We start from the raw sequence: 19,651 nt of genomic DNA on the forward strand, positions 1-19,651 counted from the left end.
ATACTAATCTGAGTGTCCCGGATTTACGTTTACTATGTTATATCATGAGACCAAGCTGGCAGGATATGAGTCATCACTTTGTTAAAATGATCACGGCCACTACAGGGTGGGAGGGAGGCCCTTCTCCGAGCTTCTCTTCCCACCTCATTTAGATACTGTATAACGATTGTTGGGTCATCAATAATGGACTTTGGGTGAACTAGCCCTTTAAACCCATTTCTATTATAGAACTAGAGCTGTAATTCACAACGCTGTCAGCTCACGACTCATTCATCTCAGCCTGCCAAGATTGGGATGCCAGTTAAGGCCACCTGTTTGTTGCGGCAGGAGCTCTGTTCATTTTCCTCTTGAGCCACTCATGTTCTCCATAGAGGACAACAGAAGCACTTTTAGCTTGATAATTATCACAGAGGAACTCCTAAGAAATACCAATATTCCAAGTAATCCCATGCAGGTTCAAAAACGTTTATTGAGAGATGTGGGCCACGACTTGTACACTTGATCCATGAACATGCATTTCATCAGTTGGTTGTAAATGTAGCTGCTACTTTCAAAGTGAGTGACTGTGTCTCTTCAGCCCTACACTTGGTAAATTCTCTTCGATTATAATCACAGCCGTATATATTCCCCCCCAAGCAGACACATCGATGGCTCTGAACTAACTTTATTTGACTCTTTGCAAACTGGAATCCATTTATCCGGAGGCTGCATTCATTGTAGCTGGGGATTTTAACAAGGCTAATCTGAAAACAAGACTCCCTAAATTGTATCAGCATATTGATTGCGCAACCAGGGGTGGAAAAACCTTGGATCATTGTTACTCTAACTTCCGCGACGCATATAAGGCCCTGCCCCGCCCTCCTTTCGGAAAAGCTGACCACGACTCCATTTTGTTGATCCCTGCCTACAGACAGAAACTAAAACAAGAAGCTCCCACGCTGAGGTCTGTCCAACGCTGGTCCGACCAAGCTGATTCCACACTCCAAGACTGCTTCCATCACGTGGACTGGGATATGTTTCGTATTCCGTCAGATAACAACATTGACGAATACGCTGATTCGGTGTGCGAGTTCATTAGAACGTGCGTTGAAGATGTCATTCCCATAGCAACGATTAAAACATTCCCTAACCAGAAACCGTGGATTGATGGCAGCATTCGCGTGAAACTGAAAGCGCGAACCACTGCTTTTAATCAGGGAAAGGTGACTGGTAACATGACCGAATACAAACAGTGCAGCTACTCCCTCCACAAGGCTATCAAACAAGCTAAGCGTCAGTATAGAGACAAAGTAGAATCTCAATTCAACGGCTCAGACACAAGAGGTATGTGGCAGGGTCTACAGTCAATCATGGACTACAAGAAGAAAACCTGCCCAGTCACGGACCAGGATGTCTTGCTCCCAGGCAGACTAAATAACTTTTTTGCCTGCTTTGAGGACAATACAGTTCCACTGACACGGCCTGCAACGAAAACATGTGGACTCTCCTTCACTGCAGCCGAGGTGAGTAAGACATTTAAACGTGTTAACCCTCGCAAGGCTGCAGGCCCAGACGGCATCCCCAGCCGCGCCCTCAGAGCATGCGCAGACCAGCTGGCCGGTGTGTTTACGGACATATTCAATCAATACCTATACCAGTCTGCTGTTCCCACATGCTTCAAGAGGGCCACCATTGTTCCTGTTCCCAAGAAAGCTAAGGTAACTGAGCTAAACGACTACCGCCCTGTAGCACTCACTTCCGTCATCATGAAATGCTTTGAGAGACTAGTCAAGGACCATATCACCTCCACCCTACCTGACACTCTAGACCCACTCCAATTTGCTTACCACCCAAATAGGTCCACAGACGATGCAATCTCAACCACACTGCACACTGCCCTAACCCATCTGGACAAGAGGAATACCTATGTGAGAATGCTGTTCATCGACTAAAGCTCGGCATTCAACACCATAGTACCCTCTAAGCTCGTCATCAAGCTCGAGACCCTGGGTCTCGACCCCGCCCTGTGCAACTGGGTACTGGACTTCCTGACGGGCCGCCCCCAGGTGGTGAGGGTAGGCAACAACATCTCCACCCCGCTGATCCTCAACACTGGGGCCCCACAAGGGTGCGTTCTGAGCCCTCTCCTGTACTCCCTGTTCACCCACGACTGCGTGGCCACGCACGCCTCCAACTCAATCATCAAGTTTGCGGACAACACAACAGTGGTAGGCTTGATTACCAACAACGACGAGATGGCCTACAGGGAGGAGGTGAGGGCCCTCGGAGTGTGGTGTCAGGAAAATAACCTCACACTCAACGTCAACAAAACTAAGGAGATGATTGTGGACTTCAGGAAACAGCAGAGGGAACACCCCCCTATCCACATCGATGGAACAGTAGTGGAAAGGGTAGTAAGTTTTAAGTTCCTTGGCATACACATCACATCGTGAAGAAGGCGCAGCACTGCTTCTTCAACCTCAGGAGGCTGAAGAAATTCGGCTTGTCACCAAAAGCACTAAAGAGGCCATAAAGATCATCAAGGACAACAACCACCCGAGCCACTGCCTGTTCACCCCGCTATCATCCAGAAGGCGAGGTCAGTACAGGTGCATCAAAGCTGGGACCGAGAGACTGAAAAACAGCTTCTATCTCAAGGCCATCAGGCTGTTAAACAGCCACCACTAACATTGAGTGGCTGCTGCCAACACACTGACACTGACTCAACTCCAGCCACTTTAATAATGGGAATTGATGGGAAATGATGTAAAATATATCACTAGCCACTTTAAACAATGCTACCTAATATAATGTTACATACCCTACATTATTCATCTCATATGCATACGTATATACTGTACTCTATACCATCTACTGCATCCTTATGTAATACATGTATCACTAGCCACTTTAACTATGCCACTTTGTTTACATACTCATCTCATATGTATATACTGTACTCGATACCATCTACTGTATCTTGCCTATGCTGCTCTGTACCATCACTCATTCATATATCTTTATGTACATATTCTTTATCCCCTTACACTGTGTATAAGACAGTAGTTTTGGAATTGTTAGTTAGATTACTTGTTGGTTATTACTGCATTGTCGGAACTAGAAGCACAAGCATTTCGCTACACTCGCATTAACATCTGCTAACCATGTGTATGTGACAAATAACATTTGATTTGATTTGAAATGAGAGTGAGTGCACGGGAGCATCTGTACCACCCAGCATCAGTCACACAAGTATTGCCACTACTGTTATATACTGTCCCCACTGACACCAACTCGCTATGTTCTTACCATTCAACCTGTACTGTGGCATCACTGCATGTGGTACTGCAATATTGTAAATACAAGAACTGCAAGTGAAGTGAATGGGACAAACTGTTAGTGTATGCCTTGTCGAGCACTGCTCACTGTGGGGTCGCTGTATTTCCACACGAATGAAAATGGAACACAGCAGCAACAAGCCTCATGGTTATACTTATTCCCTGAGGTAGTCAATGTGTGAACTGTGTGTGTGTGTGGTGTGTTTGTGCGTGTCTATATGCATACATGTACTTACGAGCATGTGTGTGTGTTGATGTGTTGGAGAACGGGCATGCTTGCCTGAGCTTGTGCAACACCGAAAAATCACAGATGGAATCAGACTGAGTGGGAAAGCAGTCAGCAGTCAGCCCTTTGAGACCGTGGTGGAACTAGGACCCAAGCAAAGCATAGGCCTCAGTGTTAAGGGAGAAAATAATGGAGCTAAAGACAGGAATTTAGGAGGCCAAGCTACACTAGAGTAGAGCAATAAGAGGAAAGCTCTAGTTTTGGCCCTTGTACAACAGAGGACGAGACAGACTCTGCCTGTGTGAAAAGCCAGAGAGATACTATAGTATTGCCCTCCTGGGCCTGCATCTGGCCAACATTACAGGGATAGACTGTGTGAATCTGCTGTAAATACACTTGTTGTAAAAGTTACATGAGCTCTTTTGGATAGTTTCTGTAATCATCAACATCAATCAACAACTTCTCACCTTTTTTGAGGCTCTATACCAATACCATGCTCTGGTATCCTTCTAAAGTGTTTTCCCTTGTATCCTTTCGTTAGTAATTTTCCAATCAGAAACAAAAACCTTGGTTTGGTGAAAGCCATATGGTGCAATTAAATCCCACTATCCAACTGGGTAGGAGGTTGCTTTCAACTATCCAGTCCTTTCTAATCAAGGGGAGCAAGGAACAGAATCATTGTAGACTAAGGGGCCCCACTCACCCTTTGTTTTGGCTGGTATTACAACCAATCCTAACTCCCACTTTAGTCAAATGTTCACTTATAGTATCCCATTGAAATTTATGTGTTACTTAGTGAAAATTTGACTTAAGTGGAAGTTAGGATTCTCCCCACCATCTATAGTCTGGGTTTCCCACTCTGACGATGTGGCCGATTCTGTCAGAGATAGATGATCAAGGGAGAGGGAATTCCCAGTCCCTTACTCAAATAAACACTGTCTGGGCTGGGAACACAAGGGAATAGAAAGAAGGAGAGAAGGAGGGGGGAGGGGTGGACTGAAAAAGAACAATGAGCCCAAGGCGGACAAGGTAGAAGAGCTAGTCTTCCCAGCCACTCAATGGGTGCCATCATCGAATCATTACCGAGTGAGAGTAGAGGAAGCCCTTTCAGAGTAACTGTTAGCTTGATAAGCACTTACAGTAGAGCAGTATTGAACACAACAATCCTCACAGGCCCTCTCTAGAGATGGTAAATTAAATACATAGCTGTATTAGATGACAGTGATAGAAGCGATTTGGTTGTAAGGGAAATTAATTGATCTATTCATTGTCTCGCCGGACTGTTTTGAGTGTGTGGTAGGATGCATGGCATTTGTGTATGTCTGTGAGAGAGAGAAGAGAGAGAGATGTATAACACTATTGTATGGATGGTGGGCATTCTGTATGTTTACATGGCAGCATTGGGGATTTCAGCACCATGGAGAGCAAAACACTCGCATTGCAGTGGAACTCCTAGGCCTGTATTCACAAACCTTATGAGAGAGAGAGAGGTATCAATTACAGTGTTACCTGGGTTACCTCTCTATATGCACACACACAATGGATCATAGCTACTTATTCTTACTGGTTTATTTTCCCGACACACCCAGTTCATGTCTCTGTCCTCTTATGGCAGATATGACACATCTCTCTCTCTCACACACACCCCCCCCCCCTAATTGTGACCATAAACCTAACCCCTAAGCCTAAAATAGCCCTTCTCCTTATGGGGACCGGCAAAATGTCCCCACTTGTCAGAATTGTCCTTGTTTTACTATCGTTGTGAAGACATCTGGTCCCCACAAGGATAGTAAAACCAAATCACACACACACACAATTGCCATTGACACAGTAATGTACACTTGCTGTCTGTGAAAGCTAACGCTTTACTACTGTCTGCTGTATTCAGTATCCAACTGAATTTTCCATGTGTTTGTGTATTTGTTGAGTCAGCGCATTGGGATCCAGCATCAGAATTTTTTTTTTACACATTATTATTCAGGATACATCATTCCCAGACATACTGTAGCCCATAACAAGGTTATTGTACTTGCAATAGTAGTCTGACTTAGTTTATCAATATAATGGTCAACTTATTTCTGAATCTATTCCTTATTCGTGGTAAAAACCATTCCATGTAGGTATCATTAAATGTAAATGGTAGTGATTTTCCGTGTTCTGTGCGCCTCTCTTTGTCTTTCCTGCCTCACCACAATGAGGCTGTAGTGTAGACTTCCAGTAGTGTGTTGCCTGCAGGGGGCCCAATGGAAGAGAGCCATTCACACTCATACACACTCACTGGTATGTGAACACCACACACACCACACACACCTACACATATGCACTGCGCACACAGACAAATAGGTTTCAAGGGTCTACACAGAGAATTTTGCAAACTCATAACGCATGCACATACACTCTCACACATATGCACGCACGTATGCACGCACACACACACTCATGTTTTATATAAATCTTTCAGGGATTGCCCTAAATCAGCGGAATAACTGCAATATACATGCACACACCTACCTGATCCTGCTAGTCTCTGCAACTATCAAGTAGACAGAAACCACCACCATTCACAAGAGAAAGGGGCCCCAAAATACCTGAAACGACTTTTTCCTGCAATCTAGAGCCAAAGATCTGTATATGTTTCTGCATAGTTATCTAAGCATACCTCTTCACCTGTTCAATTGTCATTTTAACTAATAATGATGCACATTTATTATTTAGAACTTTTATGCCTTAGGAGTTTAGTACAACTGCCACACTGGTATATAGTATTATAACCCAAGAATTAAAGCAAGTTTAGCAACCTTTCCAGCAGGCATGCCAGCTAAGATAGTCAGACAAGATACTTTAACTTCATTCATAGCCTGAAATGGCTTGGTAGCTAGTTATGAGATAGGTTCCAAATCTACCAATCTAGCTAGATAAAGCCAACTTCATAAAATTGCTAGATGGCTAGTATTACATTAATCATTACATTATATTATAATTTATTCATAAAGTAGGAATCAATAGGCTACATAGATTGATCAAATTCATTTTAAAACGTACCTCCTGCGACTCCTGCCCATCACCGGCAGCTAAAATAAAATCCAAAACTGTGTGTGTGTGTCACTCTACATTCTCTCTCCCCTCCACTGACGATACTGTTTGCACTCACTAGAGTAGCTAACATTCTGTCTAGCATATCTTTGCTCCTTGGTGCACCTTGGAAGGAAACACTTACTAGGAAGAATAAGAGAGGGTGGTACCCTTTGCCTGGTCCAGTTAGTGTGCCCCCTCTTGCAAATTACCGCTGGAAAAACATGGGCTTAAAACGCTTCAAATGTTAGTAGTTCATCTGACAAATTTAAAAAAACAGGGGGAAAAACAGGAGGAAGATGCCTGTCTAGTTTTCGTGATATTTCGTGATATCCAATTGGTAGTTACAGTCTTGTCCCATCGCTGCAATTCCCATAGCGAAGGTTGAGAGCCATGCATCCTCCGAAACACGACTCTGCCAAGCCACACTGCTTCTTGACACACTACTCTCTTAACCCGGAAGCCAGCCGCACCAATGTGTCGGAGGAAACACAGTACGCTTGTCGATGTGTCAGTGTGCATGTGCCCTGCCCGCCACAGGAGTCGCTAGAGCGTGATGGGACAAGGACATCCCGGCCAGCCAAACCCTCCCCTAACTCGGATGACGCTGGGCCAATTGTTTGTCGCCTTATGGGTCTCCCGGTCTCGGGCCGGCTGCGACACAGCCCTGGATCGAACCTGGATCTGTAGTGCCTCAAGCACTGCACCACTCAGGAGGCCGTCTCTGTCTACTCTGATAACTGTTGGAAACCAAAGACCTGTAGGTGCTCTTTTTCTGGCTAAAATGACACATGTCTATTCTCAGTGCCTGAGCCTATTATGTGGGTGACAGGAGTTGGGCAAGAGAGAGACTTTTAGCAGGACTGGCTACAGTACATCCCACTGGGGTTATCTGTTGGCTATGGCTTTCAGGGAGATGCTGGATCCCTAGGGTGATTTTGTGTGTGTGTGTGTGTGTGTGTGTGTGTGTGTGTGTGTGTGTGTGTGTGTGTGTGTGTGTGTGTGTGTGTGTGTGTGTGTGTGTGTGTGTGTGTGTGTGTGTGTGTGTGTGTGTGTGTGTGTGTGTGTGTGTGTGTGTGTGTGTGTGTGTGTGTGTGTGTGTACATGCCTGTTTGTGTACATGCCTGTTTGTGTACATGCCTGTTTGTGTACATGCGTGTTTGTGTACATGCGTGTTTGTGTATGAGCATGTGCCGTGTTTGTGTATACGTGTGTGTGTGTAGTGTACTTGCGTGTGTCAAAATCAAAACCAACTTAGCTCTTAACCTAAGCAGCATACAAACCAAGGTACAAACCAAAGGGCCAAAACAGGCCTCTTTGAAAAGTTAAACAAGACTTGATCCTTAAGTGTTTTGTAGTGAGGCTGCATGCAGTCTATTTGAGTACTCCCCCACCTGTCCCCAATCTTAACTGAAACATATGGTAGCAGACAAGGCCCCCGGGCACTTCCTATTGGCTGCTCTCCTTGCTGACATTGCTTCTCTCCTTTAAAGCCAGTAGGCAACACATTTGACAATACCACACATAGACTGGTTTCTCAGACTCAGACAGTTTCTCAGACAGTAAATCTATTTTGTATTTGTATTTATTATGGATCCCCATTAGCAGCTGCCTAGGCAGCAGCTACTCTTCCTGGGGTCCAAACACATTAAGGCACTTGCATTACATATAAAACAAAATATACAATAGTACATCTTATAACATTATTACACCACTACATATCTACAATACAAAATGTACAATACCACCATAAAACAATATCACAATGTACATGTGCGTGTGTTTGTACCTTTGTGTGTGTCTCTTCACAATCCCCACTGTTCCATAAGGTGTATTTTTACCTGTTTTTTAAAATCTGATTCTACTGCTTGCATCAGTTACCTGATGTGGAACAGAGTTCCATGTAGTCATGGCTGTTCTGAGCCAATTGTAATTTTCCTAAGTCCCTCTTTGTGGCACATGACGACACTACTGAACACTTGTCCAGGTGCGATAAAACTAGGGCCTGTAGGACCTGCCTTGTTGAAAGTGTTGTTAAGAAGGCAGAGCAGTGCTTTATTATGGATAGACTCCTCCCCTCTTAGCTACTGTTGTATCAGTATGTTTTGACCATGACAGTTTACATTCCTGGGTTACTCCAAGCAGTTTAGTCACCTCAACTTTCTCAATTTCCACACTATTCATTACAATATTTAGTTGTGGTTTAGGGTGTAGTGAATGATTTGTCCCAAATGCAATGTTTTTAGTTTTGGAAACATTTAGGACTAACTTATTCCTTGCCACCCATTCTGAAGCTAACTGCATCTTTTTGTTAAGTGTTGCAGTCATTTCAGTCGCTGTAGTAGCTGACATGTATAGTGTTGAGTCATCTGTGTACATAAACACTCTGTCTTGACTCAAAACCAGTGGCATGTCATTAGTAAAGATTGAAAAACGTAAGGGTCTAAACAGCTACCCTGGGGAATTCCTGATTCTACCTGGATTATGTTGGCAAGGCTTCCATTAAAGAACACCCTCTGTGTTCTGTTAGACAAGTAACTCTTTATCCACAATATAGCAGGGGGTGTAGAGCCATAACACATACGTTTTTCCAGCAGCAGACTATGATTGATAAAGTCAAAAGCCACACTGAAGTCAAACAAAACAGCCCCCACGATATCTGTATCATCAATTTCTCTCAGCCAATCATCAGTCATTTGTGTAAGTGCTGTGCTTGTTGAATGTCCTTCCCTATAAGTGTCCTGAAAGTCTGTTGTCAACTTGTTTACTGTAAAATAGCATTGTATCTGGTCAAACCTTTTTTTGCAGAAGTTTACTAAGGGTTGGTAACAGGCTGATTGGTCGGCTATTTGAGCCAGTAAAGGGGGCTTTACTATTCTTGGGTAGCGGAATGACTTTTGCTTCCCTCCAGGCCTGAGGGCACACACTTTCTAGTAGGCTTAAATTTAAGATATGCGTAACGGTTGTCTGTGGTGGAAAAAGGTGAGGACCAATGCGCAGCGTGGTAAGTGTTCATATTCTTTAATAGAACTCAGAACACTAAAATACAAAACCAACAAGAGAACGAAATGAAACCGAAACAGTTCTGTCTGGTAACAGATATGAAACAGAAAATAATCACCCACAAACCAAGGGTGAAAACAGGCTGCCTAAATATGGTTCTCAATCAGGGACAACGATTGACAGCTGCCTCTGATTGAGAACCATACCAGGCCAAACACAGAAATACCAACTCATAGAAAAACAAACATAGACAACCCACCCAACTCACGCCCTGACCATACTAAAACAAAGACATAACAAAAGAACTAAGGTCAGAATGTGACAATCTGGCAAATAGGAGTGGCAATACTGTCCGCTATTATCCTCAGTCATTTTCCATCCAGGTTGTCAGACCCTGGTGGCTTGTCATTGTTGATAGACAACAATAATTTTTTCACCTATTCCACACTCACTTTACGGAATTCAAAAGTACAATGCTTGTCTTTCAGAATTTGGTCAGATATAATTGGATGTGTAGTGTCAGTGTTTGTTGCTGGCATGTCATGCCTAAGTTTGCTAATCTTGCCAATGAATAAATCATTAAAGTTGGCAATATCAGTGGGTTTTGTGATGAATTAGCTTTTTTTCATTTAAGGTGCTCCAAAGCTTTTTACTATCATTCTTTATATTTTTATTTTCTTTTTATTCTATATAGTTTCTTTGCCAATCGGTCGTGCTGCCAGGTTTATTTGCCATACCTTTCTCAACCATAAAATGTTTCAATTCCTCATCAATCTAAGGGGACATCACTTGCACAGTCTTCACATTTTGCTGCCTTAAAATAACATCTTAAATGGGATTCAATTAGATTTTTTCACTATCTATCCCGACAACCCTACTCCACATTTTCAAAATGAAAGACAAATTATAGAACATTTTCCAAATGACTTAGAAATACAAAGTGAGGATGTATTGATTGCATATGTCTTCACACCCCAGAATTAATCCTTGGTGGAAGCAATTTTGACAAAAACAATGGACATATGTTGCCCTGAGAGTTGTGCAAAGTTGGTAGAATATTATTCAAAACAATTCACAGCTCTAATGGCTGCCAAAGGTGTTTCCACCAAGTATTAACTCTGGGGTGTTAAGACATCAAGACATTCTCTTTTTTTTCTTCTAATTAATCTGGAAAATGTTCTATGGCTTTCTTTCACTCTGGAAAACAAAGTAGGTTGTGTAGAATTGTAGGAAAACTAATTTAATCCCTTTTTAGATTATATGTTCAGGCAGCAAAATATGAAGACTGTGCAAGGGGTGTGTAGACTTTCACTAGGTACTGTATATATATATATATATAAATATAAATAGCAGCCCAAATCTGGTCTTGGTCAACCCTATTTGGCCTGTTAGTGGAATTATCAGATCATTCAGATTTTTGGCATCTGAAAAAGATGCAATTATACAATGTTATCATTCAAGGCAGTACTATGCAATAACTGAGATATAAGGGACCAGTTGCTAGCATGGACTCTTCATAAAGACTGGGTCACTCTGAACTCTGCACCTCCCTTTGTGTAATGGTGGTGCAGGTGCTCGCTAGTCTCTCAGATCAGGGGTCTTAAATCAATGTGTGGCTGCTCACTAGGAAGCATAGACACAAGCATCCTCTCACTCTCTTCTGGTAGTTAGCTGTGTGCTCAGACTGTGACAGGCCCGTAGGCCATGGCCAGATGGCAGCACAGTTGCAATGCCAGGGGGGTAAGTGAGGAGGTTAGCTGGCATGGCATAGCATGGGTAAGGAAGTGGCCTGTTGAAGGGCACATTGTTAGTCCTCCGAGTGAAGAGGGTGAGGGGGGTGGGAGGAATGGATTTGAACAGAGCTGACCTGAGAAGACCCTGAATCCCAAATACCCCCTATACACTTGGATAGATATGAGACGATTGGATAGGCGAAAGCGATATGGCAACAAGTCCACCTGGCCTATCAGAGGGAGCAATTGACATGTAAATATCTAGACAAAGCCATATCCTGAGGTATGAATTGATTTCTGAAGGTTGGTGGATCCATTCGTTTTCACTATGTAGGATTTGAGACATGTCACTCTACAAGCCATGTGTACTGTATATGGTTTGTGTGACCTCCATCAACTGTGATATTGCACCATGAGGTGTCCTTCAACAATGCCCTTGAAACACGCTCATAAGGCATATGTTTGGCCTACTTATGTCATTGCACCTATGAACAGCCCACCTTTCAACTCTACCTTAGGACAACAGCCTTTTAGTTACAATCATGTCTGTCATCATGCATTCTGTCAGTCATGCATTCTGTCAGTCATGCATTCTGTCTGTCATGCACTCTGTCAGTCATGCACTCTGTCAGTCATGCACTCTGTCAGTCATGCACTCTGTCAGTCATGCACTCTGTCAGTCATGCATTCTGTCAGTCATGCACTCTGTCAGTCATGCACTCTGTCAGTCATGCATTCGGTCAGTCATGCATTCTGTCAGTCATGTTTTATGACAGTTTACTTTTGTCATTAGAGAGACAGCTAGAAATGAATTGCAATTATTTGTTAGAGCTGGCAGTATCTCACTCAGTGTAACGTATTACTGAGATATGTCAGGAAAAGGCAAGCTAAGTAGCACCAAATACAGAGCAGGGTCGTGTTCATTAACGCACACAACATAACACATTTTTATTAATGATCTGCATTGGAAAACCAACAAGTCTAACTAGTCCCTCCTTGTTTCAATCTGTTTTCTTCCGTTTGGTAGGAACATGACCCTGGTCTTTAAGTGTGTGAACAGTGAGGGAGTTCATCTTGGCCAGTCAGCAGGGCACAATTGTTGTGACTATAATCACACAATTTGAAGAACTCTTAGTGACCACAGCTTCCACACTAACAGGGTATGCATTACAACATATTAAGATGCAAACGAAGTTCATCGTTTTATTGTGACCGTACAACAGTAACCTCACAACACTGTCAATCATGCTTGAAAATATACATCTTGCTCTATATCTGAGCGTCGCACATATCTCTGTTGATTGTGCACTTTGCCGTGATTCAAAGAGACACTGGAGTCACAGGAAAACAGAGTGTATTGACATCGGATGTGCAGCAGTGATACCACATATTCTTTTAGGAGGGTTAGATGTAGCTCAAATCTTTTTCATGTTGAATTTTGAATCTGTCCTGTCATATGTACATGAGTGGCAAACCATAACGGCAGTTAAAATTACATTTGCTTTGTTCTCCTTATTTTCACAGTAAAATACTAGCTGTGGAGCTATACAAAGCAGGTTTTCTCTGTGAAAATATTCCGGTTTTTGAATTCACTGACAGCATGGTTAAACGGGGTGGGGTCCCCCTTGACATGCAGTACCACTGTAGTTCTGAGTTTAGTACACTAGGATTCTTTATTGAATCCTCATTATTATTAAGTAACATTGCAATGAATATGGATCTCTGCTATATTCTTCACGTTTAAAACATCCTTCTTAAAGGTTATAGGAGGCTAGCACGTGTGAAAACTAGAATACTGTATGCAGAGTCTACTATGAAAATCATTGGACTCTCATGAACACTTCTTATGCTGCAATCATAAAATCTCCCTTTTTTCCCACCATCAATGTATTTAGCCTAAATGTGATAGGTTGGGTAAGTCTTCCAGACTTTTAGCACTTGTAGGCAACAGCTGGAAGACTAATACATAATGTGGACTATGTACATAACTGCAAAGAAATGGGGTGCTGCCTAAACACGATACATGGATTTAATTCATCCAAATGTACATTAGCATATTAATTGAAATTGTATTGTTCACCACATGTGGTACAGCCCATTCATGATGGAAATTTTGCACACTTTTTTAATATATCCCCATCCGGTGAAGAAACAAATTCTGAGCTTTCTCCAAATTCAATTTTTTTTAAACAGGTTTCCCTCTATGGAAAATGTAGGAATACTTGATATACATTATGAATTACTGGGCTCTGATTGGCTACTGGAGATTCTCCTTCCGTATGGCAACAGCCTAGAATCCCCCCTCAACTCTCCTCTCCTCCCTCCCACCTAGCCCCCCCCTCCCCTTTTCTACTCACTGACCTCCTCCATGCTGCTTACCCCCTTCCCTGCATGCAGTTGGGCTGCTCTGCCTCCAAGGAGGCTCCTCTCCCCCGACTGACTGCAGCATCTGGATGTTGTCGCCATGGCAACAGCAATGCTCCCCCTCCTCCTTCCTACCTCCTCCCCCCTTCTCTAATCTCGCTGTGCTCGCTGCCGCGCGTCTTCAGGCTTGACCTGGATTCCGTTGTGTGCTGGTTGACAGTTAGTCGGCCAGACGTGTGTGCCGGTCAACTGACTCGTTTCTCCATTATTTGGGGTCAAACTCCAGAGCCCGCTTCTCCCCCACATCCCATCCCATGCATTTGTAGAGAGAGAGAGAGAACGAGGCATGTTGCACAAGGCATCGAGGCTCTGTCCACCCTCCCTCTTCTCCACTGTACTCCAACAACACTCAATTCCTCAGTGAAGTGAGGTTTTCCCATCCTTTTCCCCCTGTTTTGTTGAAAGACTCTGTAGCCTGTACTGACTACAGAAACCAAAATGTCTGCCTCCTGCCTGTTCCTGTTGTCATGGGTTTACATTTACATTTACATTTAAGTCATTTAGCAGACGCTCTTATCCAGAGCGACTTACAAATTGGTGCATTCACCTTATGACATCCAGTGGAACAGTCACTTTACAATAGTGCATCTAAAACTTAAGGGGGGGTGAGAGGGATTACTTATCCTATCCTAGGTATTCCTTAAAGAGGTGGGGTTTCAGGTGTCTCCGGAAGGTGGTGATTGACTCCGCTGTCCTGGCGTCGTGAGGGAGTTTGTTCCACCATTGGGGGCCAGGGCAGCGAACAGTTTTGACTGGGCTGAGCGGGAGCTGTACTTCCTCAGTGGTAGGGAGGCGAGCAGGCCAGAGGTGGATGAACGCAGTGCCCTTGTTTGGGTGTAGGGCCTGATTAGAGCCTGGAGATACTGAGGTGCCGTTCCCCTCACAGCTCCGTAGGCAAGCACCATGGTCTTGTAGCGGATGCGAGCTTCAACTGGAAGCCAGTGGAGAGAACGGAGGAGCGGGGTGACGTGAGAGAACTTGGGAAGGTTGAACACCAGACGGGCTGCGGCGTTCTGGATGAGTTGAAGGGGTTTAATGGCACAGGCAGGGAGCCCAGCCAACAGCGAGTTGCAGTAATCCAGACGGGAGATGACAAGTGCCTGGATTAGGACCTGCGCCGCTTCCTGTGTGAGGCAGGGTCATACTCTGCGGATGTTGTAGAGCATGAACCTACAGGAACGGGCCACCGCCTTGATGTTGGTTGAGAACGACAGGGTGTTGTCCAGGATCACGCCAAGGTTCTTGGCGCTCTGGGAGGAGGACACAATGGAGTTGTCAACCGTGATGGCGAGATCATGGAACGGGCAGTCCTTCCCCGGGAGGAAGAGCAGCTCCGTCTTGCCGAGGTTCAGCTTGAGGTGGTGATCCGTCATCCACACTGATATGTCTGCCAGACATGCAGAGATGCGATTCGCCACCTGGTCGTCAGAAGGGGAAAGGAGAAGATTAATTGTGTGTCGTCTGCATAGCAATGATAAGAGAGACCATGTGAGGTTATGACAGAGCCAAGTGACTTGGTGTATAGCGAGAATAGGAGAGGGCCAAGAACAGAGCCCTGGGGGACACCAGTGGTGAGCGCGTGGTGAGGAGACAGATTCTCGCCACGCCACCTGGTAGGAGCGACCTGTCAGGTAGGACGCAATCCAAGCGTGGGCCGCGCCGGAGATGCCCAACTCGGAGAGGGTGGAGAGGAGGATCTGATGGTTCACAGTATCGAAGGCAGCCGATAGATCTAGAAGGATGAGAGCAGAGGAGAGAGAGTTAGCTTTAGCAGTGCGGAGCGCCTCCGTGATACAGAGGAGAGCAGTCTCAGTTGAATGACTAGTCTTGAAACCTGACTGATTTGGATCAAGAAGGTCATTCAGAGAGAGATAGCGGGAGAGCTGGCCAAGGACGGCACGTTCAAGAGTTTTGGAGAGAAAAGAAAGAAGGGATACTGGTCTGTAATTGTTGACATCGGAGGGATCGAGTGTAGGTTTTTTCAGAAGGGGTGCAACTCTCGCTCTCTTGAAGACGGAAGGGACGTAACCAGCGGTCAGGGATGAGTTGATGAGCGAGGTGAGGTAAGGGAGAAGGTCTCCGGAAATGGTCTGGAGAAGAGAGGAGGGGATAGGGTCAAGCGGGCAGGTTTAGTCACACTAATGTTTATCGCTTGGATTCTTTCTGGTCTATTTATTGTACATTTCCTATGTATGTACCCTGTTTCTTTGCAATTGAATATGAACACAACACATCCGTAAGACTATGTGTACATCAGTGCAGCTGTTGTGTGGGCCTGTGGCCTTGTGGCCAAAAGTAGGTTTCATCTGCATAATGAAAAGGGTGAACATTGACACATGACATGATTTGCATAATTGACTGCTAACTAATATCCATCCTCCCTGTCTGCTACACACCTCTCTGGTTGCAGTGGAGGTGATGGACCATCAGAGGGTGCTGCATACTGGCTGCCTGGTGTCGGGAGTCCACACCCCGCCCATCCGCCGCAACAGCAAGCTGGCCAGCCTGGGGCGCATCTTCAAACCCTGGAAGTGGAGGAAAAAGAAAAACGAGAAGCTGAAGCAGAGCTCCACTGGTGCGTGTGCGTGTGCGTGTGCGTGTGCGTGTGCGTGTGCGTGTGTGTGTGTGAGTGTGAGTGTGAGTGTGAGAGAGAGAGAGAGATGGAATCTACACAAACATGCACACATGCAGGCGTAGTGGATTAGGAGTAAAGGGACTTGAGTAATTCCCCAAATATTTAAAATGGCTTCCTCTATCTCAACTTACCATGACCCCAAATAGGACTCTCCATTTCTGTCAGATCAGGGGTCATGAAAGAAAGGACACAAAAAAGGAAGCTATTTCAGAATAGGGTCATTCCATTTTAAATGAATCACTTTTTGACCGCACCCATATTGCATACCCCACCATAGCATGAGACATCCATTTTTTCATCAATGAAAAATATTAATGGTTTGATATCATTTAAAAGCTTACTACTAAGCTTACTACAATCAGGTTAGTAGTTTAACTAGTTTATCATTTATTTTTTAACCTTTAACATGAATTGTCTTAGCGTGTAAGCTCTGATGGATTTAATTTTCACATATGCTGTAGCTTAGTCCCTAATTTGCATCATCTGAGGTGTTTGTGCTGTGCACGTCATCGGTTGAGACAGCTGCATACCCTTGAATACAGGGTGCGTGTCATTTCAATCACTTCAGGCCACTACAGTTTAGCTGGTATGCCATTGATATTTAAAACTACCACAAGATGTCTGCTGGTCTATCCCCTGCCCGAATGTCAACTTAAATGTATATTCTATTATCTATATTTCTATGATTTCAATAGGTTTCCTATGGAAGATCGGCAGTATAATTTAAAACAAATTATATTCCCATTCAAGTTATAACATTCTCTGATTCTCTATTCAAGAGTATAATAAGTCTCAACCGATTGCAGGCACAACACAAACACCACAGGTGACACAAATTAGGGTCTAAACTACAACGTATGCACGAACAAAAATGGGTGAGTGTATAGCACGAACATCAAGCTTGAATCTCATCACGTATAACTTTAGTATTTTAGCTACCACTTCCCTAACCTTAACCCTTTAAGCTAACCTTAACCCTTTTAGCTAACCCTAACCCTTAAACTTAACCCTAGCCCCTAGTCTAGCTAGCTAACGTTAGCCACCTCGCTAGAATTCGTAACAAATCATGCATTTTGCAAATTTGTAACACAGTGTACATGTTTTGCTAATTCGTAACATATAATACAAATTGTAATTCATCACATATCATATGAAATGGGTGGTGGCCATACACAAATTAATACTTACAGTATTTTTGTTATTGATCCTTTATTTAACTAGGCAAGTCAGTTAAAAACAAATTCTTATTTACAATGATGCACTCCCGGGGAACAGTGGGTCAACTGTTCAGGAGCAGAACATATATTTTTTACCTTGTCAGCTCAGGGATTTGATCCAGCAACCTTTTGGTTACTGGCCCAACACTCTAACCACTAGGCTACCTAACATATTATCCTAATTGGAGTGTAAATTGATTTTCCCCCTCATCAATCCACACACAATACCCCATAATGACAAAGAGAACACAGCTTTATAGAAATGTTATCAAATTTATAAAAACTCAAATATTACATTTACATAAGTATTCAGACCCTTTACTCAGTACTTTGTTGAAGCGCCTTTGGCAGCGATTACAGCATCGAGTCTTCATGGGTATGATGCTACACGCTTGGCACACCTGTATTTGGGGAGTTTCTCCCATTTTTCTCTGCAGATCCTCTCATGCTCTGTCAGGTTGGATGGGGAGCATTGCTGCACAGCTATTTTCAGGTCTTTCCAGAGATGTTTAATCGGGTTCAAGTCTGGGCTGTGGCCGGGCCTCTCAAGGACATTCAGAGACTTGTCCCGAAGCCACTCCTGCGTTGTCTTGGCTGTGTGATTAGGGTCGTTGTCCTGTTGGAAGGTGAACCTTTACCCCAGTTTGAGGTCCTGAGCAGGTTTTCATCAAGGATCTCTCTGTACTTTGCTCCATTCATCTTGGCCTAAATCCTGACTAGTCTCCCAGTCCCTGCCTCTGAAAACGTCCCAACAGCATGATGCTGCCACCACCATGCTTCACTGTAGGGATGGTGCCAGGTTTCCTCTAGACATGACGTTTGGTATTCAGGCCAAAGAGTTCAATCTTGGTTTCATTAGAGCAGATAATCTTGTTTCTCCTGGTCTGAGACTCCTTAAGATGACTTTTGGCAAACTCCAAGAGGGCTGTTATTTGCCTTTTACTAAGGAGTAGCCTCTGTCTGGCCACTCTACCATAAAGGCCTGATAGGTGGAGTGCTGCAGAGATGGTTGTCCTTCTGGAATGTTCTCCCATCACAGAGGAACTCTGGAGCTGTCAGAGTGATTATAAGGTTCTTGGTGACCTCCCTGACCAAGGCCCTTCTCCCCTAATTGTTCAGTTTGGCCGGGCGGTCCAGCTCTAGGAAGAGTCTTGGTGGTTCCAAGCTTCTTCCAGTTAAGAATTATGGAGGCCACTTTGTTCTTGGGGACCTTAAATGCTGCAGCAATGTTTTGGAACCCTTCCCCAGATCTGTGCCTTGACACAATCCTGCTCTACAGATAATTCCTTCAACCTTATATGACCTTATATAGACAGGTGTGTGCCTTTCCAAATCATGTCAAATCAATTTAATTTACCACAGGTGCACTCCAATCAAGTTGTAGAAACATCTCAATGATGGCCAATGGAAACAGGATGCACCTGAGCTCAATTTCTAGTCTCATAGCATAGGGTCTGAATATTTATGTACATAAGGTATTTCTGTTTTTTATTTTGTAATACATTTGCAAAAATTTCTAAAAAAACAATTTTGTTTTGTCATTATGGGGTATTGTGTGTGATTGCTGAGTATTTTATTTTCATTCCCTTTTTGAGTAAGGCTGTAACTTAACAAAATTTGGAAAAAGTCAAGGTGTCTGCTTTCAGAAGGCACTGTATGTATGGAAAGTTTTGTTTAAATCTAAATGGGTGTGGTCAAAAAGTGATTGAAATCAAACCCAATATGAAAATAATGTAATGTAGTCATGCTATGGAGACCATGAGCGTGAAATAGAAGGTACAACTTGTAGAATACTGCAGACTAAGCCTTGTATGTTGTCTCCCTGCAGATGTGGCATTGTCCAGTGGGTGCATCTCTCCCGAGCCCGGCTCCCCCTTGCAGGGCTCCTCAGACGGGACAGGCATGTTGGGGAGTTTTGGGGGGTCTCTCAGTGCCACTCTCACGGTCAGCAGTGTGGAGTACCTGGGCCCAGAGGAGGAACTCCCCCCGCCAGGTAGGACAGCCCAACAACCCTACAAAGAAAA

The 19,651-nt window shown here is 44.0% G+C and overlaps 1 protein-coding gene across 2 annotated transcripts in view; it reads left to right on the plus strand.

The window, feature by feature from the left end:
* LOC124046162 (phosphatase and actin regulator 3-like) overlaps positions 1-19,651 on the plus strand; it is a 57,871-nt gene that overhangs the window by 20,262 nt on the left and 17,958 nt on the right. For both annotated transcript variants that reach the window (XM_046366237.1, XM_046366238.1), the window contains exons 2-3: positions 16,186-16,350; positions 19,456-19,620. In XM_046366237.1, the coding sequence (XP_046222193.1) occupies positions 16,186-16,350; positions 19,456-19,620 (330 nt within the window). The remainder of the gene's footprint in view (positions 1-16,185; positions 16,351-19,455; positions 19,621-19,651) is intronic.

Source organism: Oncorhynchus gorbuscha, linkage group LG10 (genome assembly GCF_021184085.1).
Source record: "Oncorhynchus gorbuscha isolate QuinsamMale2020 ecotype Even-year linkage group LG10, OgorEven_v1.0, whole genome shotgun sequence".
Lineage (NCBI taxonomy): Eukaryota > Metazoa > Chordata > Actinopteri > Salmoniformes > Salmonidae > Oncorhynchus > Oncorhynchus gorbuscha.